General features: G+C 37.3%; 8 protein-coding genes across 13 annotated transcripts; 5 read left to right on the forward strand and 3 right to left on the reverse strand.

Moving 5' to 3' along the window:
* The first annotated feature begins 368 nt into the window (after positions 1-368).
* On the forward strand, positions 369-2,372 carry LOC109130421 (pentatricopeptide repeat-containing protein At1g74600, chloroplastic-like). Its single transcript, XM_019239906.2, has one exon. The coding sequence runs from the start codon at positions 369-371 to the stop codon at positions 2,370-2,372; it is 2,004 nt and encodes a 667-aa protein (XP_019095451.2).
* A 567-nt stretch (positions 2,373-2,939) lies between these two features.
* Positions 2,940-5,393, forward strand: LOC104776471 (putative polygalacturonase At1g80170). The gene is made up of 8 exons (XM_019243614.2): positions 2,940-3,282; positions 3,484-3,612; positions 3,734-3,904; positions 3,998-4,018; positions 4,118-4,407; positions 4,480-4,588; positions 4,679-4,795; positions 4,898-5,393. Exons 1-8 carry the CDS (start codon positions 3,031-3,033, stop codon positions 5,180-5,182), a joined length of 1,374 nt encoding a protein of 457 aa, XP_019099159.1. The 5' UTR covers positions 2,940-3,030; the 3' UTR covers positions 5,183-5,393.
* A 494-nt stretch (positions 5,394-5,887) lies between these two features.
* Positions 5,888-9,398, forward strand: LOC104776473 (putative glucomannan 4-beta-mannosyltransferase 3). 6 transcript variants are annotated; one of them, XM_087508781.1, is made up of 9 exons: positions 5,888-6,094; positions 6,864-7,031; positions 7,130-7,459; positions 7,542-7,640; positions 7,746-7,998; positions 8,106-8,353; positions 8,434-8,747; positions 8,844-9,038; positions 9,120-9,398. In XM_087508781.1, exons 2-9 carry the CDS (start codon positions 6,966-6,968, stop codon positions 9,280-9,282), a joined length of 1,668 nt encoding a protein of 555 aa, XP_087364907.1. In that variant the 5' UTR covers positions 5,888-6,094; positions 6,864-6,965; the 3' UTR covers positions 9,283-9,398. The 6 variants fall into 6 exon arrangements, with proteins under 6 accessions (XP_087364907.1, XP_087364910.1, XP_087364908.1 ...); XM_087508784.1 differs by having other exon boundaries at positions 5,946-6,094; positions 7,542-7,635; positions 7,742-7,998; XM_087508782.1 differs by having other exon boundaries at positions 5,969-6,094; positions 7,542-7,635.
* Positions 9,399-10,171: 773 nt separating this feature from the next.
* Positions 10,172-12,225, forward strand: LOC104776475 (ADP-ribosylation factor 2-B). Its single transcript, XM_010500557.3, has 7 exons — positions 10,172-10,332; positions 10,776-10,932; positions 11,079-11,149; positions 11,298-11,417; positions 11,544-11,662; positions 11,795-11,876; positions 11,973-12,225. The coding sequence occupies exons 2-7, from the start codon at positions 10,785-10,787 to the stop codon at positions 11,976-11,978; spliced, it is 546 nt and encodes a 181-aa protein (XP_010498859.1). The 5' UTR covers positions 10,172-10,332; positions 10,776-10,784; the 3' UTR covers positions 11,979-12,225.
* Positions 12,226-12,467: 242 nt separating this feature from the next.
* On the reverse strand, positions 12,468-13,886 carry LOC104776474 (uncharacterized). Its single transcript, XM_019243617.2, is given in 7 exon segments — positions 12,468-12,728; positions 12,730-12,774; positions 12,864-13,010; positions 13,089-13,235; positions 13,368-13,523; positions 13,614-13,648; positions 13,651-13,886. Coding segments are annotated over 7 exon segments (675 nt in total). The 5' UTR covers positions 13,673-13,886; the 3' UTR covers positions 12,468-12,605.
* A 395-nt stretch (positions 13,887-14,281) lies between these two features.
* Positions 14,282-16,029, reverse strand: LOC104776477 (uncharacterized). Its single transcript, XM_019243618.2, has 5 exons — positions 15,638-16,029; positions 15,372-15,521; positions 15,106-15,243; positions 14,881-15,024; positions 14,282-14,796 (listed from the first exon to the last, which is right to left on the reverse strand). The coding sequence occupies exons 1-5, from the start codon at positions 15,686-15,688 to the stop codon at positions 14,500-14,502; spliced, it is 780 nt and encodes a 259-aa protein (XP_019099163.1). The 5' UTR covers positions 15,689-16,029; the 3' UTR covers positions 14,282-14,499.
* Positions 16,030-18,096: 2,067 nt separating this feature from the next.
* LOC104776479 (uncharacterized) lies at positions 18,097-19,231 on the forward strand. Its single transcript, XM_010500563.3, has one exon. The coding sequence runs from the start codon at positions 18,355-18,357 to the stop codon at positions 18,934-18,936; it is 582 nt and encodes a 193-aa protein (XP_010498865.1). The 5' UTR covers positions 18,097-18,354; the 3' UTR covers positions 18,937-19,231.
* On the reverse strand, positions 19,190-23,003 carry LOC104776478 (proline-rich receptor-like protein kinase PERK12). The gene is made up of 8 exons (XM_010500562.2): positions 21,527-23,003; positions 20,935-21,423; positions 20,771-20,857; positions 20,548-20,618; positions 20,364-20,440; positions 20,079-20,226; positions 19,837-19,998; positions 19,190-19,727 (listed from the first exon to the last, which is right to left on the reverse strand). Exons 1-8 carry the CDS (start codon positions 22,374-22,376, stop codon positions 19,482-19,484), a joined length of 2,130 nt encoding a protein of 709 aa, XP_010498864.1. The 5' UTR covers positions 22,377-23,003; the 3' UTR covers positions 19,190-19,481.
* Positions 23,004-23,418: the final 415 nt, after the last annotated feature.

Genomic DNA, 23,418 nt, shown 5'->3' on the forward strand with positions numbered 1-23,418 from the left:
TTCGGTTCATCTTGGTAATTCTGGTTTAAAGTATCAATTTTTTTTGAATTTTCGGTTTGGTGGGTCCGAACCGAACCGGTTTCTGAAATTTCCTTGCTTCCTTCCTTCCTATTGCGGTATTGTTTTCAGCTCAAAACCGTAACTAAACCAAACAAAATTGACCTAACCTGTGTTCGGTTTGGTTTGGTTCGGCAATTCAGTTTGTATAAGCCGGTTTCTTGTGAAGACAATGATACTTGCGGTGCAAGGAGCAAGAACGCAATCAATTTTTGTTTTCTAAGCTTTGATACAAATGCGAACTACGGTTTGGGGAGAGATATGTTTCTTTATACTTTTGTATTTTGATCTTCATTCAAAGTGTCGGAGACATGCGAGGGGGACGAGCTTTATACTTTCTTAGAAGAACAACGACGACGTTAGCTCAGCATTTGTGTCCGCCTGCACCGCTTATTGCAATGCCTCGTTTGGAGTTTAGTTCGTTTCTTGAAGTAAACCCTAGCGACGTCGTCTACACCCATAACCGTAAAATTGATGGATTGATCAAATCCGGAAACTTGATATCTGCACACGAAGTGTTCGATGGAATGTCTGTAAGAGATGTTGTTACTTATAATCTTCTTATTTCTGGGTATAGTCGAAATGGGTGTTCTTTAAAAGCTATTGAACTCTATGCGGAGATGGTCTCTTGTGGTCTTAGAGAGAGTGCTTCCACGTTTCCTTCGGTTCTCAGTGTGTGTAGTGATGAATTGTTCTGTAGAGAAGGAACTCAAGTTCATTGTAGGGTGATTTCGCTTGGGTTTGGATGTAATTTGTTTGTTAGATCTGCAATTGTGGGTCTTTATGCGTCTTTGCGGCTTGTTAATGTTGCTCTGAAGCTGTTTGATGAAATGCCTGAGAGAAATTTAGCAGTTTATAATTTGGTGTTGAGATGTTTTTGTGAGGCTGGAGATTCAAAGCGATTGTTTGGTGTGTTTCAAAGGATGGAAATTGAAGGTGTGATTGAGAACGGGTTAACTTATTGTTATATGATCCGTGGTTGCTCTAATGATCGGTTGGTATATGAAGGGAAGCAATTGCATTCCCAAGTGATTAAATCTGGATGGGACATTTCTAATATATTTGTGGCTAATGCGCTTGTGGACTTGTACTCTGCTTGTGGCGATTTGTTAGATTCTATGAAATCATTCAATGCTGTCCCAGAAAAGGATGTTATATCGTGGAACTCGATTGTTTCTGTCTGTGCAGATTATGGTTCTGTGCTTGATTCTCTTGATTTGTTTAGCAAGATGCAGTTTTGGGGGAAGAGACCTTCGATACGGTCATTCATGTCACTTCTGAATTTCTGTAGCAGAAACAGAGATGTTCAATCCGGGAAGCAGATCCATTGCTATGTCCTCAAAATGGGTTTTTATGTTTCAACTCTTCATGTCAAGTCTGCTCTAATTGACATGTATGGAAAATGCAATGACATTGACAGTTCTGTGTTGGTTTACCAGAGTTTGCCTTGCTTGAGTTTGGAGTGTTGTAACTCGTTGATGACTTCTCTGATGCACTGTGGTATCACTAAAGATATTTTTGAGATGTTTGGTTTGATGATTGATGAAGGAACTGGAATCGACGAAGTCACTCTCTCTACTGTTCTTAAGGCTTTATCACTCTCTGTGCCAGCAAATTTACATAGCTGCGCTCTTATACATTGCTGGTCTATCAAAACCGGTTATGCATCTGATGTTGCAGTCTCGTGCTCTCTAATTGATGCGTATTCAAAGAGCGGTCAGAATGAAGTATCTCGGAAGGTGTTTATTGAGCTCGAGTCACCTAACATCTTCTGCTGGACTTCGATCATCAATGGCTATGCTAGAAATGGTATGGGAAGAGAGTGTCTTGAGATGCTGAGAGAAATGGATCAAAAGAATCTCATACCAGACGAAGTTACAATCTTGTCAGTACTATCAGGTTGCAGTCATTCTGGGCTTGTTGAAGAAGGGGAGCTGATTTTTGACTCATTGGAATCAAAGTATGGAATTTCTCCAGGAAGAAAACTCTATGCGTGCATGGTGGATTTGCTAGGGCGTGCTGGTTTGGTGGAAAAAGCCGAAAGGCTGCTTCGTCAGGCACGTGGGGATGCTGACTGCATCGCGTGGAGCTCATTACTGCAGAGCTGCAGGATTCATAGAAACGAATCAATTGGAAGAAGAGCAGCGGAAGTCTTGATGGATCTTGAACCCGAGGATTTTGCTGTTTACATCCAAGTTTCAAAATTTTACTTTGAGATGGGTGAATTTGAAATCTCCAGACAGATAAGAGAGATCGCTGCTTCACGAGAGCTCATGAGGGAGATCGGTTACAGTTCAGTCATTCTGAAAAACTGAGAACCCGAACTTGCAAGACAGTGTTCTTTTTCTTCAGCTTCATGAAAAAGAAGACCAAACCCAATTTCAAAGTTCACACCTTTCTTCGACATATCTGAATTGGGTTCTTTTGCTTGAAGCCATAACACATGATTGACACTCTACAGAGACAACACAGGAGGCTGAGATTCTTTATTTGTCAGGTTGGTACAACAAACTCATTGACATCTTCTACTTTTGTTTTTTTAATATAGTATAGATTGTCTGTTCTTCGTTCTACAATAACACATCATGTCTAAAATTCTAAAAATAGCATCTTGAGATAAAAAAGTTAAGAGATCTTCAGGGCCTTTTTCTCGTTTTGTTTTTATTTCGGATCTCATGGGACCAACATTTTTATCAAGAACAAGTTGACCACGAGGGTTTTGTATAGAGGTTTAGGAGTAAAGCAAAGAAGTGAAAAAGCACATGACTTGTGCTTTAAGCATAGATATATAGAAAAACAAGGCCTTATCTTCATGTACTTTTAAGCCAAGCCAATAAACCCCACAAACCCCACTAATTACTCTGCATATAAATTCATCCCAAAACCAATCATCTCTAGCAAAGAAATCTCATTAGTGGGCACTGGATTTAAAAATCAATAAGGAATCTTCTCTTGGCATTTTGATTGAGGCATATGATGGATAGGCTCTTCATTCTTTCCCTTCTAGGTCTATTACTGGTTACTGCTTATGGAGCTGCAGGGAAAATGGTGTACGCCGATCTAGACATCCTTGAGGAGCTTGAGACCTTTGATATACTGCTAGATGATGATGATGATACAAAGCTCTTTGATTTGCCGTCATTCACAAGCCGGAGTTCTGGTAAGAATCTGGTGAATGTGGATACATTTGGTGCAGCTGGAGATGGAGTTTCTGATGATACTCAGGTACGTTTGTGATCATTTTGCTTATTCCATGAAAATGAAAGGTTGTCTAGATACCTAAAACGCCATCAGTTCTATGCCTGGAATAAAACATATCCCCGAACTTGGAATCTTGTGCATTGTGGACTTAACGTATTGATTTTGCGTGGTTAAATTCAATAATTTTGCTCAAAAACTGATCTGTCAAATCTCTTCTTAAATCAGGCATTCATAAGCGCATGGAGCAAGGCATGTGATACACCAAAGTCCGTGTTTCTGGTTCCAGAAGGACGGCGGTATTTAGTAAATGCAACAAAGTTCACTGGTCCTTGTAAACAAAAGTTGATCATTCAGGTTAAGTTTGACATTATAAGTCTTCAATTTTTGTTGTCTTCTGCAGTGAAACAGAAATTAGACCATTATTATATTATACAAGTGTGTCTTATATAATTCAGAGACTAGTCTTTGTTTACAGATTGACGGAATAATAGTGGCACCAGATGAACCAAGCAATTGGGACTCAAAGTTCCAAAGAATTTGGCTCGAATTTTCAAAACTCAAAGGGGTCACTTTTCAAGGGAAAGGAGTTATAGATGGTTCTGGGAGCAAATGGTGGGCTGCTTCTTGCAAGAAAAACAAGTCTAACGTAAATCCTCTATACCCAAGTTTAGCTTTCTATAACTCACTACATGTCGAATTTTCGAATAGAATCTTACTCATCTTTCTTTCTGTCTTACAGCCTTGCAAAAGTGCACCAACGGTAAGAAACCATTGCCTTTGTTATTTACCAGTTTCTCCTGACAAATGGCTCTTCTTGATCTGTTTAATTCAACAATCTGTTTTCTTTTTCTCCCTGCAGGCGCTAACTATAGAATCCAGTTCAGGTGTGAAAGTAAGTGGCTTGACGATCCAGAACAGTCAGCAGATGAATTTCATCATTGCAAGGTCAACTTCAGTTCGAGTCTCCAAAGTTATGGTCTCTTCTCCAGGAGATAGTCCCAACACTGATGGAATCCATATCACTGGATCTACCAATGTTATCCTTCAAGACTGTAAAATCGGCACAGGGGATGATTGTGTCTCCATTGTGAATGCGAGCTCGAACATAAAGATGAAGAACATCTATTGTGGACCTGGACATGGCATCAGGTACGTATATCATCAAATTTCTAGATAACATCTGTTACAAATCAGATGTAATTTATTCGGAATCTCTTGCAGCATTGGAAGTCTTGGGAAGGATAACACAACAGGCATTGTAACACAAGTAGTGTTGGAAACTGCCTTGTTAAGAGGGACAACTAATGGACTCAGAATTAAAACATATCAGGTAAAACAAAAATAAAAATTCAGTCTTTAATAAACTTTGATTTGGCTTGATCAACAGCAATTTTATTTCACTGTTTCTCTTTCGAAACAGGGAGGTTCTGGTTACGTTCAGGGTATTCGATTTGCAAACGTAGAGATGCAAGATGTTGCAAACCCGATACTCATTGATCAGTTCTACTGCGATTCTCCAACAACATGTCAAAATCAGGTGACCTTACAATAGCACTACAACCTCGTGATTGTGATTATTCATCTATCAATACAAAGATGAAAACTTATAATTTTTCTTTCCTTCTTGTTATAAATGCAGACCTCAGCGGTTAAAATCAGCCAGATAATGTACCGGAACATAACCGGGACAACCAAAAGTCCGAAAGCCATCAAATTTGCGTGCAGCGACACAGTCCCTTGCAGTCACATTGTCCTCAACGATGTGAATCTTGAAGGCAAAGACGGTCAAGTTGAAGCGTACTGTAACTCAGCTGAAGGTTTTGGGTACGGAGTGATTCATCCATCCGCAGATTGTCTCTACTCGCACGACGACAAGGGCTTGGACCAAAGTTACAAGTCAGAGACTGGCCACGACGAGCTCTGATGTTCGAAAGTGTTGTTGTTAGTGAGGGATGATATGTAAAATAGTTTTCTGAAGCATATGATATAGTAAACAAGAATTTTATTTTTCACTTTTATAATCAACCATAAAGTTTGGTTGTTCGTAACAGCATTTCTCCACCTTTTGTATCACATGTTTTCTTTCTTTAATTTTTTATACAAATGCGTTAACTTTTGGGTGTGAAGGTTTCACATTTCTTGTGTGTGTGATTGTATTGTAGTTACTCCCCACACCATTATGAAAATAGAAAAAGAGTAACAAAAAGGTTGACTTTAGGATTAGAGAGAGGCACATGGAGAGTGGAGACTCCAAAGGTCGCAATTGCTTGATTGATTGAATTGTTTTGATATGTTTGGCACGTGCGAAACGTGTAGCTGTAAACATCAAGGACCAATGCCAACCCATTTATTTACTCTTTCAATAACAACTCAACAACTACATCACCTAAAGATCTAGTCTTAGCTTGCAATTTGCTTTGTAATGTGAAATGAAATGACCAATTTTTAAATGGTAATGTATATGATAATATTTCTTTCTTTTTTTTTTTGTTTCTTTTAGTATGTAGATTTTGTATAAGGTAAATTTGGTTTTGTCCATATACAGAAGAATGCAAAAAAAAGAAATGAATTCCTTAAACCAACGAAATAACCAACTCTATATGGTACATGGACCCGGGAATCTAAAGACGTGCGAGAATAATGATTTTGTTTACCATTTAAATCAAATAATGTTCATCTTCATCATCCCATCTCCAAGAGACTCCAACTTGTTGCAAATTATTGTGACCATAAAAAAAAAAAAGATAAGAGAGAGTGCAAAGTTGTGAAGAACCACAAAGTTTTTGGTAAACTGAGGAGATCTCTAAGTTGTGGGAGAGAGAAGAAAGCTTCTGAGGTAAAATCATGAACTCCCCATTTCTTTTAAAATCTGATTGAATACTCATATATTGCATTTGCTTTCAAGTTCTGGTAAGTCTCTAAAGGTTTATGACTTTTAGAATTACTTTTCTAACCCTTTCTTTATAAGCACATTGTTCAATTCATAGTGCAGATTCATATCACAAATCCTACCCTACATTATATTCCTAGTGACATATTTCCTTTAAATTAATGAACAAGCTTTTAATTTTTAATTTTTTGGTTGTCTCCATATGTTCTTCGAGTTATAAAAGTATAAAGAAGCTTTTTTTATCTTCAATATTTTTCAGTCTGAAGGAAGACCAAAAAACATATTTTGTTTTAAAACGTCATTAGAGTAATAACTAAGTTTTGAAACAGAGGAGGAGGAATGTTCAATACTTAGAAAAATAGGACCAAGTAAAGTCAACATCCCTTTTACAAAAAAAATAAAATAAACGAGTACAACTGTAACATTTACTTCGACTTTATCTACCAGGTGGGATTGAACAAGTGGGATGTTACTTAATTGACTAAAGATGCATCCCTAACCCAACCCCATATCATAGCATTAGGCTATTAGCTCATAGTCATAAACTTATAATATTAGTATTAAGACTAATCATTTTCCTTTTCTCTTAAAGTTGTTTTAGTTTTTTGATTACAATAATTGGAGATGAAGAGAATGTGATGCTAGTTACTATTATTTTAAATGAGGAATAAAAACAAGATCTGGTCCTGACATTGTTATGAATCTTCAAACTCAGGACACAAACCCAAGATCTCTGCTAGAGGAAAAACACAACCATTTCTAGCTCCATGTTTAAGTTTTGAGCTTCTTGAGAGTTTCAAGTCCTGTTGAGAGAAAAATGTCACCATTTATGAAGTTCTTTCTCTTTCTCTATGATTCTCTTTCACCTTCCTCCTTGTTTCTGGTAAAATCATCATTTCTTTTCTCTCTGTTTCACATACTTTTTTTGATTCTTAATGTTTACATTATATGTAATCCTTTTTTTGTTTGGTTGGTTTAAAGGTTCAAAGACATACCTTAACAGCACCATCAGATACAGATGGGGTTGTTACAAGTGGCATAATTGGAGAAATTATATACATTTGGAAGCAGACAAGAATCTTTGTGTTTATACCAATCTTGAAATGCTTAGTGACGATATGCTTGGTGATGTCCTTTTTGGTGTTCATAGAAAGAGTTTATATGAGCATAGTTGTAGTCTTTGTGAAATTACTTAGAAGATCACCTCAGAAAGTAAACAAATGGGAAGCTATAAACGATGATGATCTTGAGCTCGCCAACACAAACTTCCCAATGGTTCTTATTCAGATCCCAATGTACAATGAAAAAGAGGTAACTACTATAACTTTATTGTAACCAACTAAATTAATGTATACTCTTTCTTCTAAATATATATTCTTGTTGTTTGTCACAGGTTTGTCAGTTATCAATAGGAGCAGCCTGCAGGCTATCTTGGCCGTTGGATCGAATGATAGTTCAAGTTCTTGATGATTCCACAGATCCTGCTAGTAAGGTCCTATGTTCAATTTTTTTTTGAAAATTCTTTGATCTATATATATGATTGTTTCCTCTGACTTTAGCAGAGTCTTGACATATGAAATGCTTTTGGAAAAGACAGGAACTGGTGAATGCAGAATGTGATAAATGGGCGAGAAAAGGCATAAACATAATGTCAGAGATTAGAGACAACAGAATCGGATACAAAGCAGGAGCACTAAAGGCAGGAATGATGCACAACTACGTGAAACAATGCGAGTTTGTCGCCATTTTCGATGCTGATTTCCAGCCTGATCCTGACTTCCTAGAACGAACCATTCCTTTTCTTATTCACAACCATGACATCTCCCTTGTCCAATGCCGTTGGAAGTTTGGTAAAACACACTCATCAATATCTTTTTTGGAAAACAAATGGTTCTAATTATGTTAAAGTCAGTATTGGATTCTAGCTAATGTAGAGAATGTGTTGTAACATTTATAGTGAATGCGAACGAGTGCTTGATGACAAGAATGCAAGAGATGTCACTAAACTACCATTTTATAGCTGAGCAAGAATCTGGTTCTTCAATCCATGCTTTCTTTGGATTCAATGGAACAGCCGGTGTTTGGAGAATCGCAGCTTTAAACGAAGCTGGAGGGTGGAAAGATCGAACAACAGTCGAAGATATGGATTTAGCTGTAAGAGCTTGTCTTCATGGTTGGAAATTTGTATATGTACATGACGTCGAGGTACTACAACTATAAATAACCCTATTAAACTCAATCATCATATAACTAAGTACTTTAAAGATTTCATTTCTTTTCTGAAGGTGAAAAATGAATTGCCAAGTACATTCAAAGCGTACAGGTTTCAGCAACATAGATGGTCTTGTGGACCAGCTAATCTGTGTAGGAAGATGACAATGGAAATCTTGCAGAACAAGAAAGTGTCGGCGTGGAAGAAGTTGTATCTCATTTACAATTTCTTCTTCATAAGGAAGATTGTAGTACACATTTTCACATTTGTCTTCTACTGTCTGATTCTACCAACAACTGTGCTCTTCCCTGAGCTCCAAGTTCCTAAATGGGCAACTGTTTATTTTCCTACTACAATCACTCTCCTTAACGCTATCGCTACACCTCGGTAACATTTTCTCTCTACTTCCTTAAAACTCTGTTTTTTTTTCCTCATTTTGTTTTTAGAAAAATAAAAAAGTTTGACGTACGTTGTCAAGTGCAGATCATTCCATCTTCTTGTCTTCTGGATCTTATTCGAGAATGTAATGTCAATGCATCGCACGAAGGCGACATTCATAGGGTTACTAGAGGCAGGACGGGTTAACGAATGGGTTGTTACTGAAAAATTAGGTGACACTCTCAAGTCTAAGTTAATAACTAAAGCTACAACTAAGCTTTACACAAGATTTGGACAAAGGTACGTACATACTAAACCTTTAAAGCATTTTGAAAACGATCGTAACTAAAATTCAGTTTTTAAACATTTTTTTTTTTGCAGACTCAATTGGAGAGAACTCGTTGTTGGGCTATACATATTCTTATGCGGATGCTATGATGTCGCGTATGGAAGATCATACTTCTATGTGTATCTGTTTCTACAGTCTTGTGCATTTTTTGTCGCTGGAGTTGGTTTTATTGGCACATTTGTTCCAACTGTTTAGCACTAAACTTTTGTATTTTGAGATAGCAAATATGTTTTTTTTTTGCTTTAGGAGTGAAGACTTTTAAATCTTTAAAATCATTTAAAAGTCTTAAAAGCATTTTATTTACCGATCAAGCTTTAATGACTTTTTTATTTTTTAAAGTTTTTACCGCCACTTTAATTTTTTCCTTCTTTATTTCTCTTCTTTTTTTTAAGTCTTAAATTGGATGCTGTAAAATCAAAAAGTTTTAAAATTTTTTTATAGATTAATTATCAGCATTTTTTTATTTTTCTTTTGACATCCAGTTCTCTTCACAAATTTATTATTTTTATCATCACCTTTGTATTTATTTACAATTTTGTTATTAATAAAATTACAGTCACAACTTTTAAAGTTGTTTTTTGTAACAATCAGATTTTAATAGTTAAAGTATCTACAGTTAAAGTCTGTGCAGCCAAATTCTTTACAACTAAATTTTTACAATCAAAATCTCTACCGCCACAAATAACAGTCATTATCAATTATGGCCATTAGACCGACTTAACTCTTCCATACTCAAAATATTTTTTTGTTAATGTTGTTATGATAAAAAAAAATGTGGCTAGCTGCTAATATGATCATTTATACAAATGAACTTCTCATTAATCGTTAATACGTTATACGTAACGTAACATTCTATGATTTGTATTTTTCTTTTTCTGCCAATTGTGTTCTTGAAAGAAGAATATATAAGTCAAGGTCAACGATGTTTGAAGATGCTGAGAATGACGTGGTGGTTTGTGATTGGTTAGATGCAATCCACGGCCAATGACCCATGACGCATGTAAACCGCGTACAGCCCCACGAAAACATTCTTCGAAGGGTATGTTCGGTATTCCGGCGGCATTATTGCGAATTGACGTTTTTGTCCTTCGTCTCTATAAAGATCTTCTTCCGTTTTTTTTTACAATTACGGCGTTGCGCATTTAGCGTTGTTCTGAAGCTCTCTCTCTCTCTCTCTTTCAAATTGTTCGGTTCGTCTCTCGCGATCTCTCTTATCTCAGATAGCTCCGGAACTTTGTCGCAGAGGTACGATTGATCTAGATCTGAGCTCATACATTCTCAATTTTCGTAGATTCGATTGCACGTTGTTTCGTTTGTGTTCTTAGGTTGTTGCATTCTCGTTTTTTTTCGATTTGATAATTTGTGAATTTGGATATCTCGCTTCGATTTAGGTTTTTGATGATGATGTTTTGGTTACAAATCGTGATTCGATCTGTCGATGCATCGTTTTAGTCTCTGGATCTATGAACATTTCATCTCTTACTCGCTGTAATTGCGTTTGTATAGATTCTGAATTCTCGAGGATCTATACGATGAAAGCTTTAGGTTTTGGTGGAATCTGTTTGGATCTGCGTTTATCTAATTCTACTTGTGATTTTGTTCATAGTGAACATATTTGATGTTTTCTCTTGTGATCTATATGTGTACTTTTCGTAATTGTGCTAATGCATTGTGTGTGTGTGATGCAGTGAAGCAAGATGGGTTTGTCATTCGCAAAGCTTTTCAGCCGGCTTTTTGCGAAGAAGGAGATGAGAATTCTGATGGTTGGTCTCGATGCTGCTGGTAAGACCACCATTTTGTACAAGCTCAAGCTCGGAGAGATTGTCACCACCATTCCCACTATTGGTGAGTTTACACTTATACATCCATAATTCAGTTTCAGAAGCTTTAGTTTCAACATGGTGATAAAAGAGGTTTCTGATATAGACGATCTTAGCATACAATGTTTCCTTCCACTAGTCTTGATGATTAAACTATAAATTGTGTGACAGGGTTCAATGTGGAAACTGTGGAGTACAAGAACATCAGTTTCACAGTGTGGGATGTCGGGGGTCAGGACAAGGTATGATGATTATTCAACTTCAGAGCATTAAAAAAAGTTCTTTTTCTTTTTGCATCACAACCTGGGAAACTTTTTTCCTACTATTATTGCTGCTGAACTTAGTACCACATGAACTGACAAGGCATAAATATGCTCTTCTTGTTATCAGATCCGTCCCTTGTGGAGGCACTACTTCCAGAACACTCAAGGTCTTATCTTTGTGGTGGACAGCAATGACAGAGACCGTGTTGTTGAGGCTAGAGATGAACTGCACAGAATGCTGAATGAGGTATGTTTTTAAGTGTTATCTGGCTGTTGTACTGAATTCATTCATGTCCAGATGATTCCAGTGTTTCTTGATAGTAGTAAGACAGGATTAGTAAACTTACCAAACACTTTGGTTGGGTTTTTACAGGACGAGCTGCGTGATGCTGTTCTGCTCGTGTTTGCTAACAAACAGGATCTTCCAAATGCTATGAATGCCGCTGAGATCACTGATAAGCTTGGTCTCCACTCTCTTCGTCAGCGTCACTGGTAAATAAAACTTATAATCTCCCCTGCTTCCCTCATGTTGATTTGTTCCCCTGCATATCAAATATTTCTTATGGTATAATTCCAAATATTGAGAAGCTCTCTGATCCATTCATGTCGACGAATTATCTCCAGGTACATCCAGAGTACATGTGCCACTTCAGGTGAGGGGCTTTACGAAGGTCTGGACTGGTTGTCCAACAACATTGCCGGAAAGGTAATAATGTCACAAAACTTCAGTTTATTTTTTGTTTTCAGTATCTTTGAGCAAATAGTGATTCTATCTTCTCTGTTCTTGTTGTTGGTTGTGCAGGCGTAGAGGGAAAGTTTATGGTCGAGTTGATTTGCATTTGCTGAGCAAATCTGGATGCAGGGGCAAACATTATCTGAATTTTTTTTTTGGTTTCCGCTTTTGTTATTCGTTGTTTTGTTTTTTTGGGATATGTGGATGGATTTTGTGATTTGTTGTTCTGATTGTACGTAGAACTTAGAAAAACCACCTTTTATATAGTTTTGGTAATACTGTAATCGAAGATTTAATCTACTGCTTCCGTGGGTTTTTGTCACCGTGTTTAGTTTTGCACTTTGATTCATATGTTGAACTACGGTTTCATTTGAGATCTTCACGGAACTTGATAAGAATTATTTATCATGAACTGGCTGGATGAACTGGCTGGAGGATTGTATTAAATTCAGGTTACAAGCTTTACAGTCTATGCTTGTTTATGATACTTTTGCTGGCAGTTGACGAGTTGTAATGTTTGGTTCTTGATGCTTTACCTATTGATATCGGATTTGGGGTGTTTTCAAACACCTCGGATGATGGCACCGTTCATTTGAAGAACTTCGACCAGAGTTTTCATGATCTTGATGGTGATCCGACGAACATACCAAGAAATCGGTGGCAGATTAAAAAGAAAAGAAGGCTTAAACATCTGGTCCAGTTTCACTCTCGTCGCAATCCTGCCTTGTCTGCGACTACATTCTTCGTATTCTTCTCTGCTCTCCGGCTTTTTGTGTTTGCACAAGCGTTCTGAATCAACGTATAAAGGCTCCAATTTATACTGACCCTCAAACATATCTATGAACATCTTATTCTTTACCGTATAGTGTACCTGCCAACATAAAGCAAGAAAAACATAACCTTCATGAAAAAAATCCAAGACTGACAAGAGAAAACGATTGATTAATGAAGTTTCTTTACAGTAAGGAATTGTCGGTGTTCAAGGAAACTTGTAGTTATTGGGATAGCTCCAGACCAATAAAGAAAGTTCCATCCCACAGCTTTCTTCGCGTTCACGATCTGTCCCCTTCCGGTATCGGGTGACACAGCTTCTCTTGATATGTTTTCCTTCATAAGAAGAAAACAATCACACTCAAATATTGTTATTATTTAAATCGTAAAATGATTAGAATTAAAATAAGAAACCAGAAGTTGGCGTCCTTTGATTATTCTGGAGTATGATTGGTTGTCTGGATTAGTTAAAACGTCGTAGGCTGCTTCAGGAGGCAACCCTAATGTAAATTCCATGTCTATAGTGGACATACCCCATTCTAGATCATTTCTTCTTTCCACCTTCAAACATAACAAAAACGTAATAAATTTTGGGATCTTTATTATCCTTCATTCGACCATGTCCTTGAAAAGGCAAAACAAAAAGAAAATTAAAATATTGAGATTTTGTTTAAGGAATTGGTAATCTTTTACCTTCACCTTAGGAGGGGGATCGTACCATTGTTTCTTCTTCTCTGATTCTCTCCAAAGTTTTAACTGCTCCTTCATCTCATCTCTCTCCTCGTTAGTATCTATATATGAAGACCCTGACTTAGACTTCACATTCTCAGACCTCTTGGACTCATCAGCCTACAACAACAAACATAATCATAGTTAATCTATCTAATAGTGATTTGAGTTCTCGCGCTGACTTGGTGACTTATGGAAAATGAGATTGACCTTAAGAGGCTGTTGAGTGTTCTGACTGATCCAGCCCCAAATTCAGGAAATATACCCATTTCCTCTCTTAATAATTTAGTCCACAATGATTAAAATGATGATCCAAAGAAAGTGTCCAAGAGATAGATAGTAGAGAGACAAAGAGAGGGTCGACTTTCAAAGGAAAATATGTCAACGGGACTATGTAAGGTTTCAGGGACCTAAGGGAATAGATGGATTCATATTTAGACAAAATATAATATGAACTTGAAAGAATAGGGCTGGTGTAGTGTACGACATGTTACCACGAAAAAAAGAAAAAACTCGGCTAGCTCAATTCTCGTGACTTCTTTCTTGTATTATAAGCGAGAGCTGCATGAGGGATGTTTTTGATGGGCTTTTACGTTAAAAATCCGAGCATCATGTAATTAATACCTAATTAATCTCTAGTATTAGTGATTATTCAAATTTTGAGTTGTTGTTAAAGGAAAAATCACAAATATGCATGTTATCGTTCACAGGATTCTGGTCCAAATTTAGATAGAAGATAAATGTGTTTTACCAAACATTTAAGTAAAATGTACAGTCTTTAAGTATATTTTAATTTGGATTGTTTGAATAAGTTTAATTTTAAATAACACTTTAAATTTTTGTTCGATATTGTTTAGGTGAAACTATTTACTCTAAGGTTTAGATTTATATTTTCCAAGTTTCCCTTCAAGTGATTCTAAAGTTAATACATTTTTCTTTTTCTAATTTACTTGTTAATAATGACATGATACACAATTTTTTTTTGTATTCGGTAAAGCATACACATTAATTTTTATGTGTTGAGATGAACATAGTGACTCTGAATAAATTGGTTTTGGAGAACTAAATGTTTATACCAAAATGGTTTGAGGGCATTTCAAACTCCTCGTATTATGGCACCCCTATCTTGAAGATCTTGTACTAGATCCTTGGTGATCTTGCGGATGTACCAAGAAAGCGGTGGTAGATTCAAAAGAGTAGAAGGTTGAAAGGTTTGATTCATTGTCACCTTCGACGCAATCCTTCCTTGTCCACCGCTACATTTTTGGTATTCTTCTCGACTCTTCGGCTTCATGTTCTTGCACAAGCGTTCTGAATCCACGTATACTGGTTCCACTTTCCAACTACCCTCAAAAGTTTTCATGAACTTCATTTTGTTTTTCATATATACCGCCTACCAACAATAAGCAAGAGATTAATTTTTCCAAGATTTATCAAAAAGCTGAATTCTCATAAGTGATAGAAAGAAGTTTCTTACAGAAAGATTTTTACGGTTTTCGACAAAATCTAGAGTTATTGGGATAGTGCCAGACCACGAAAGAAACTTCCAGGCCACAGCTTTTTCCGACTCCACCGTCTGTCTTGCTCCATCATCTGTCACAACTTTTCTTGACACGTTTTCCTTCGTAAGATAAAATGTCACATTTTCAAAATTTTGTTATAAATAATACTCTCATTTGAATCATACAAAGATAAGAAAAACCAAAAGTTCGTGGCGCTGATTGATTATTCTGGAGTATGCTTGGTTGTCTGGATTAGTTAAAACGTCGTAGGCTGCTTGAGGAGGCAATCCCAATATAAACACAATGTCCACATGGCAAAGGCCATCTTCTGTTTCCACCTTCAAACAATGTAAGAAAATTTTGGGATTTTTTTTTTTGCTTAAGACTACTAAATCTTAGCTCTAATGCATGGCAAAATTTTTTTATAGTATTAAGATTTTTTGTTAGCTGATTTGGTCTTACGTACCTTCACCTTAGCAGGGAGATCTTCCCATTGTTCTTTCTTCTCTGCATGTCTCCAAAGTTTTAATTGCTCCTTCATCTCATCTCTCTCCTCGTGAGCATGAATCTCTGGCCTTGACTTAGATTTCACATTTTCAGATCTCTTAGACTCAGCCTACAACAACAAACGTAATCATTATATTATAATCTCTATATGCCTGTTATACTAGTATATTAGTACTGAGATAACTTCCAATAGTTCTCTGGTATATTGATGGAAAAGAAACTAACCTTAGGAGGCTGTTGAGTGTTCTCATTGATATAGCCACCAAATTTACCCATTACCTTCTAAAACTTTAGTCCGCAAAGAGAAAATAACGATCAAAGTAGAGACTACAAGATAGTTGACTTACCGAGGAGAAGAAGTCAACGGCACAATGTACGGTTTTAAAGACCTTAGATAATAATATATGGACTCTGATTTAGACCAAAAAAATAGTATATGAAATTGAAAGAATATGTGTAAGTGGAGTGTAGGATACGTTTACTTAGTGTGGAAAAAGAGAAACTAGGAGCTCAATTCTCGTGACTTTTTTTCTTGACGTACAAGTAAGGGCTATGAGAAATGGTCAAATCATTTCACAACACAACACAAAGATAACTTTTAAATCTATCCAAGGAATCAAAAAATCAGAATTCGGACAATGGATCTAGCAATCGAAATTGTTACCTTCCTGTAAGCTGCACCAGTTGGGAGCTAGCCATCAATTGGACAAGATGCCGTAAGTCATAACATATTACATACCATGCTATCAGAAAAAATTACCACTTTAACCTGCAATCCGAAATGATAAACAGAGTCTTAGTGATCCTCAATTTGTGTTTCAATTAAACTCCATATCATTCGAATGCAAACGGACCAAGCATGGAGGAATCTAGACCAAACGACATTAAATAGCATCTAAGGTAAAATCTTGTATCACAGGCATGCACTGCTTGCAAGGGTTAAGAAAAAAAAAGATGACAAAGTAATCTGAACTTCAGACATTTTGCATCTATGATTATGTTTTACAGGAAGCAGATGAAAAATTGTATTCATTGGCGTGGGCAATATATACTACGATCCAAGAAGAACTAACAACCTTAATTCGTTTTTCAAGTACTGGCATACAACTGATATCACACCGAAACCAAATTTTGTCAATTGCAAATCCTAAATTCTCGATCAAAGAAGCAACGATTAGTTGATTACTACTCAAGAGTCAAGACTAGCTCAAGTCATAACAATGCAAACAAATTAAACACAACTAGAGCCAAAAGAATAATATAGTCTGCATTAGATCAATACATGTCGGCCGGCGAACTGAGAAACCGAAGAAGAAAACGGAAAATTATCAGGTAGACGAAACGGTGCTTGCCCGTCGTGGAAGAATACAACGGAAAGCAGAGAAGAAGAACAACAACTTAATCCTGCTCATGGATCAATAATGTCGTTTAGGCCCATTATTAAGCCCATTAAAAATCCATTTCATTGTAGAAACTGATTGGGATCATTATTAGGAAATCCAATAATAGTAAACTATGTAGTAAAATTTTGTAAACCATCAGGGTTTAAATTAAATTCAATGGTTAAGACATTTTCTCGGTTAAAAACTTTATTGAACCGGATCTGTCGTTTACAGCGAAAAAAAAAGTCACGCGTTGCCAATAATAGAAACAAGTGCGTTGCGAATCATAAAGGCATGATTTGGTGGGTTATTTGCATACAGGAATTGCACTCACTCGCGCAACGCGCGTTTTGTGCGAGTGGGAGTCAAATAACGTGCTGTGATTGGCTGAGAAAATAGAAATAGTAGTGATATAGCTCCTCCCTTCCCTCCTTCCTATATAATTTTTTTTTGACGACTGTCTCTTCTGTCTCTGTTGAAGAGAGAAGAATATATATTTTTTTTTATTGGAAAAAGGAAGATTTGATCCCTACTATTAGTAGAATACTAAGAGTGATTATGAAATTTATCCATCATATGCATAGCAGTGAGCTCCCATAGACTGTACATGGCTTTTATGCGTAATTGCCATGATCCACTAAAAAAAAAAAACCTGCGGATCAGATAATATATATTAGCTATGAATGTTTCGGCCACCAAGTTGTTTTTTTTTTCGTTTGGACTGTTCACATTGTCTTTTTCTGCGGTTTTTTTTTTTTTTGTTAATAAGTGTACTGCAGTTATATAAGATACACATATGCTACCCAAATTTTACAGAAATAATAATGATGATTAAGCTTATATGAGTTTCGCCTAAAATATCTAGAAAAACTTGACAAAATATGTATTTGAAGAAAAAAACTAATAAAAGTTCTATCTATTTTCAATGAAATGAAACAAATGTAAACTCCTAAAGGCTGACTTATGCAAATATATGTGAGTAATATGGGAATATAAAGGAGCCAATGATTGGGTAAAAGCCCAATACATAATTTTCTTTTTTGATTTTTAATGGAAAAGATTTAATCAAATTGTACAAAATCACACTTTATCTCCTCACAAAGAAAACAGATTTGTTCCAAAGTGCATCTCTCTCCATGCACTTACACATCACAAAGAATCTCTTTTTTGCGGTTCTTTCTTTATAAAAATAAAAGAAAGAAAAAACAACAACGAATGTTCCATCTCAATATATAAAAATGTTGGTTTCAGACACATTAGTCCTTATATATTCCTTGCATTACCTGTCACTTTTGTATGATACATATTAAATATTACACTTTGTTTCTAACCACAAATGCTACTATTACTAATACATTGCCCCTAATCTCACATGGAATGAAGCATATTCACATTTCTTGTTCCACAAGTACCTTCTCAATAACCCTCCTTGATCTCTACTCAAGGAACTCCAAACAAAAAACAAAAAGCAAAAAAGAAAATTCCCCAACATCTTCTTATAACAGTTCTTGATTTATCTTTAAGAACCAAACAAAAACCAAAACCTAGCTAGAAGTAAAAATGGGAGATCAAGGAGTACAACAAATGCAACAGCCTATTGTTGTGTATCCGAACGCATATACTAAACAGTATCCAGACCCATCTTCTTCTTCTTCAAAACCTTCTTCTTCCTCTGGCTCAAGCGGAAACTTTGGGACGGTCTTCATAGTCCTAGCCGTGATCTTTGTCTTGTCGGCTCTGGCTTGTGTCTTTGGGAGGCTATGTAACCGTGAAAGCCGTGCGGCTAAGCAGCAACATAGCAAGCATCCAAAGCATGAGAAAGCTTCTTCCAAGAAGAGCCGTGAGATTCGCCCCGTGGAGCGTGAACCAAGGGAGAGAGGTGATATGGAGTTTGGGTTTGATGATATGAAACGGCCTGAGCCAATTGAGAAACCCTCTGGAAGAGACGGGGGAGGAGAGGACATCGAACTCGGATTTGATAACAAGAGAGGAGAAAGAGGCGGAAGCGGAGGAGGATTAGGACCACCTCCACCAAGCATCAAACATGCAGTGAGGTTCAAGCTACCGGAAAATGGAGACCATCATTCTAAAGGAGAGATCAGACGTGGAGGTCCTGAGTTCGAGTTCCGACCAGGACACTAATAATCTTAGTTTGTCTGAGAACAAACTACTTTTATGCTTATGCCTTGATTGCTTCCTAACTTTATTTCTTTTGTGCTTTTGCTTTTTCTCGGTTGATTTGTTTTCCTTCTTATGGGTATGGAACTTAGAGCTGAAGCTATCAAAACTTCTTATAATCCCTTGGTGTGATTAATATACTGTAGACTCTGATCTACATATCTAGGGTACTGAATAAATCCAATATATTTCTATGTAAATTTTGTAAGAATCATGGTTAAAGAATCAACAAATTTATGGAAGAACCTTTTTATCAGAATACAGAGTTCTTCACTATCCTCTTTACTCCAAACAAAAATTAGTAACACAGAACGGAGAAAAAGTAAAACAAGATACAACTTATCTGGGTTCTATTTTTTTTTTTCTTTTTCTGAGGAATTTAGTCATTAGAGAACAAAAAACTAAAGGCACCTACCAAGAAAAGCATCTCACACAATATACGTAAAGAATGGCTTTACAGAGCTCAAGAAGGAGGCAGATGTATGTGTTTACTTTCACCTATTGTATGATCAGAACCGTCGATTATTGAAAGGCCGAGTCTCAGATTCATTCCCTGAGAAATCAGTAGAGCTTTTGGCAGAGTAGTCTCCACTGTATAATCCTGACTCTGTGTTGTTATCAAAACCAAACGCCATTTTTCTGAATTTCATGATGTCTTCATTGTATTGCCCTGAGTCATAAGTTGTGCTTTGCCCAACTTTGATTCCGTTGCTAATATCTCCTGAGTCTCCATCACAGTCCAATGCTCTCACAACCTTATTTTAAAGAGTAGATAAGTTTTCAGATGTGAGGAGATCAGAATCAAGAATTGCAAAGAGCAATCACTTGTTAATATATATGGGAGCTTTGGTTAGTCAGCATTACCTGAACCATGCGTGGACGTTTTGGACCAGAATGTCTAACACATGCAGCGGCTGTCTCGATCATTCTGAAGACTTCATGCTCCACATAATGCTTTTCAAGCCGTCTATCAACCAGTTCGCTGAAATCTCCGGTCTCAATGGCTTTGAGAAGCAGTGGGCGTGCCTGTAAGTTCATGTATAAGTAAGTACTTAAGCAAACTAGAGCCAGTGTTTTACTGTAAATGTTGAAGATTGGTTCTTTACCCATTCGACCAAACTCTCTTCTCCTAGAGGCTGACTTTGGTCAACTGGTTTCCGTCCGGTTACAAGCTCTAAGAGAACAACCCCAAACGAGAAAACATCGGATCTATCAGTCAACTTTCCACTAGATGCATATTCTGGTGCTAGATACCTGAACACAAATATGTTAGTTTTGATCCAATGGGATACTAGCAAAAGTCTTTTCTCATTCCACATAAAAGAAACTAATCTTCAAGCATGAATCAATAAAGGTTCAATTTTGGAGAAGAGTTTGTGACGTATGCTTACCCAAAGGTCCCCATAACACGAGTTGATACGTGAGTTTGGGTTGTATCATTGAGTCTAGCAAGCCCAAAATCAGCAACCTAAACACCCGAAAACAGAAAACATAAAACCAAGAATAAGCCTCAGCAGCTAAAACTTTATAGAGTCATAAGATGGGATATAAAGAAAAGGGGGATTTCTTTAGTACCTGAGCTTCATATTCATCGTCCAGCAGAATGTTTGCAGACTTTATGTCTCTGTGAATGATCTTTGGATGACCTGTAGAACAAAACAAGGATGTGAATCGTGTGATTCTGGCTTTTTCTTATAAACTACGAAGTGCTTAACCAAAACCAATGTGAAGGCTGTGTGATTCTGTTTGCTCTGAACTAATAGCAGTTTCTTAACAAATGGATGAAGAATTTACTTACAGTCTTCGTGTAGATATGCCAACCCTTTGGCTGATCCTATAGCGATCCGGACTCTCTTAGACCACTCTAAAACCGGCATTCCCTTTCCTAAAGCGTAAAGTAAGTTAGTCAAACACATAGAGCTAAAAGTCTTATCTATAACGAAAATGGTAAAAGCAACTCACCGTGCAAATGATGCTCTAACGTTTGATTAGAAACATACTCATAGATAAGCAATCTATGCTGGTCAGAAATGCAGTAACCAACCAGAGAGACCAAATGACGATGATGAACGCGGCTAATAATCTCAACCTCTGCCTTAAACTCACGGTCACCTTGTCCACTTCCAGCTTTAAGCTGCTTAACTGCGACAACTTTACCATCCTGTAATGTACCTTTATAGACACATCCAAACCCACCTTCTCCAAGAATCTTTTGACGAGAAAAGCCTTGAGTTATCGACGCAAGCTCTTCGTAACTGAAATGAGTCTGGCCAGTTCCGAGGATCGCAGAGTCAGGTGTGCCACCGGATTGCATTTGATGATGAGGATAACCACCAGGTGCGCCGAAGCTGTTTCCCATAGAGGATTGTTGTTGTTGCTGTGAATTGTACATTGAACCACCATGACCAGAAGAGTATCCTTTACCAGGATCTTGACCATACAAGAATCCATCTAAACATCAAAGCAAAGAATACAATGCTGTTCATTTCTAAATCCTGATTTAAAAAGCCAAGCAACATAGATGAAACAGAGAGATAAAGGCAAAGACTTTAACCTGATTTAACAGAGAAATTGGGATGTGGCATGTACTGAGAGTTATTATAGCTATCAGACTTTCTCTTCTTCTTTCTTCTCACTAAGAACACAAGGGCTATTAGGGCCAAGATGGCGAAACCGGCCACAGCCATACCGACCACAGTCTTCCCTTGATAGCCGTCGTCTCCACTGCCTTGGTTTGAGGAAGGTGTTCCTTTGCTGGGAGCATTGAGAGATGGAGACGCAATAGGTCCATCGGAAGCAGTTTTGGGTGGTGCAGTAGTGACGAATGGGCTAGGCGGCGAGTTGGGATTAGCCGGAGGAGAATTGGCTGGTCCTGATGGTTGAATTGGGGGAGGTTTGGTAGGGTCTAATGGTGGAGCTGGAGGTGAATTGGTAGGATCTGATGATGGTGGAGCCGGAGGAGATTGTGACGGTGGCGATTCCGGCCTTGTGGGATCTACATTCGGCGAAGATGACGAAGGAGGTGGCGATTGAACGTCCGGAGACGACGGAGGAGGGTTGTTGTTATTTGATTCATTTGGAGGAGCCGGTGGTGTTTCTGAATCCGCAGGAGGAGAAGGGGGCGGCGGAGAAGGGGTTGAATCAGACGGTGGAGAAGAATCAGAAGGTGGAGGTGGAGAAGCTGTTACCGGAGGTAGAATTGAAGGTAAAGGAGGAAGCTCTGAATCGGGAGGAGGAGGTGATGGTTCTGACGGAGGAGGCGGTGATGAATCAGCCGGTGGGCTAGGTGGAGAGGAATCATCAGGTGGAGGAGCAGAGTTTCCTGGTGAAGTATCCGGCGGAGGAGCGTTATCAGCTGGTGGTGCCGGTGGTGATAAACTCGGCGAATCGTCTAAGTCTGACATTTTTTTAATCTTACTAATTTTTGCAATCAAATTCTCAAAATTGATTGATAAAACACCAAAAAGTTTCGATTTTTGTATGAGATTATCTCAATTCACGAAGAACCCAATAATCTCAAGTCTCCAAAATCCTAAATATGTGAAAAAAATAAAAAAAAATTCCCAGAAACAATTGAATCGAATAATGAATGAAAATAAAAAAACTAGGGTTTATAAAGTTACAGGACCTTCAATTGAAATAAAAGTGGAGAGAGAGATGAGAAAAATGCGAAGCTGATTACGTTAATGGAGGGAGAAACTCTGTTTTTTTTTTTTTCTTCCTCTCTCTCTCTCTCTCTCTCTCTCCCTCCCTCTTCCCTTTTCCCGGGGAAAAAAAAATATAGAATAGGAAAAGGAAAAAGAAAATTAAGAAATCGCCATGATCGTGTTTTAAGCGATGATGATGATAAGTCGAACGCACGTCGTCGTCGTCGTCTCTGTTTTTTTTTTTTTTTTTTTTTTGCCGCATCGTATTGTTTCCTTTGGGATGTCACACCTTGATTCTCGGGTTACCGCGTAAACCAAAACGGAACATTTTGAAGTTTAATCCGACCGACCCGACCCGATATCTTCGTACTATCTAGCACGATCGGTGGAATCTTAACCGGGCCTTTTAATTAGTAAATAACTATATAAATGGGCTTTTTATTAGAGACACAATACTAAAGCCCAATACATTACGTAATTCTCTTTGTTTAGTACCATCATCATCATTAAAAACCAAAAAACTTTGGCCACCCGAGCAAGGCATTGCTTTAAATGGAAGACCACCCTATCACTATTACCAAAAATTTATTACCTCTACGAATTGATTTGATACATCTATCTGTATCTCCTTCAATCTAATAATATTCAATCACAATGTATGTAGTCATAAATGTATTTGTTTGTGTATGAAGAAAAAAATCCAATAGTCAAATTTAAAGCTCTCTTAAGCACACTTTGAATTAAAAAAAAAAAAAACTTATCTTTAACTAAGATCAGATGAGAACAAAATGACGTCATT

Source organism: Camelina sativa, chromosome 3 (genome assembly GCF_030686135.1).
Source record: "Camelina sativa cultivar CO46 ecotype springtype chromosome 3, ASM3068613v1".
NCBI lineage: Eukaryota > Viridiplantae > Streptophyta > Magnoliopsida > Brassicales > Brassicaceae > Camelina > Camelina sativa.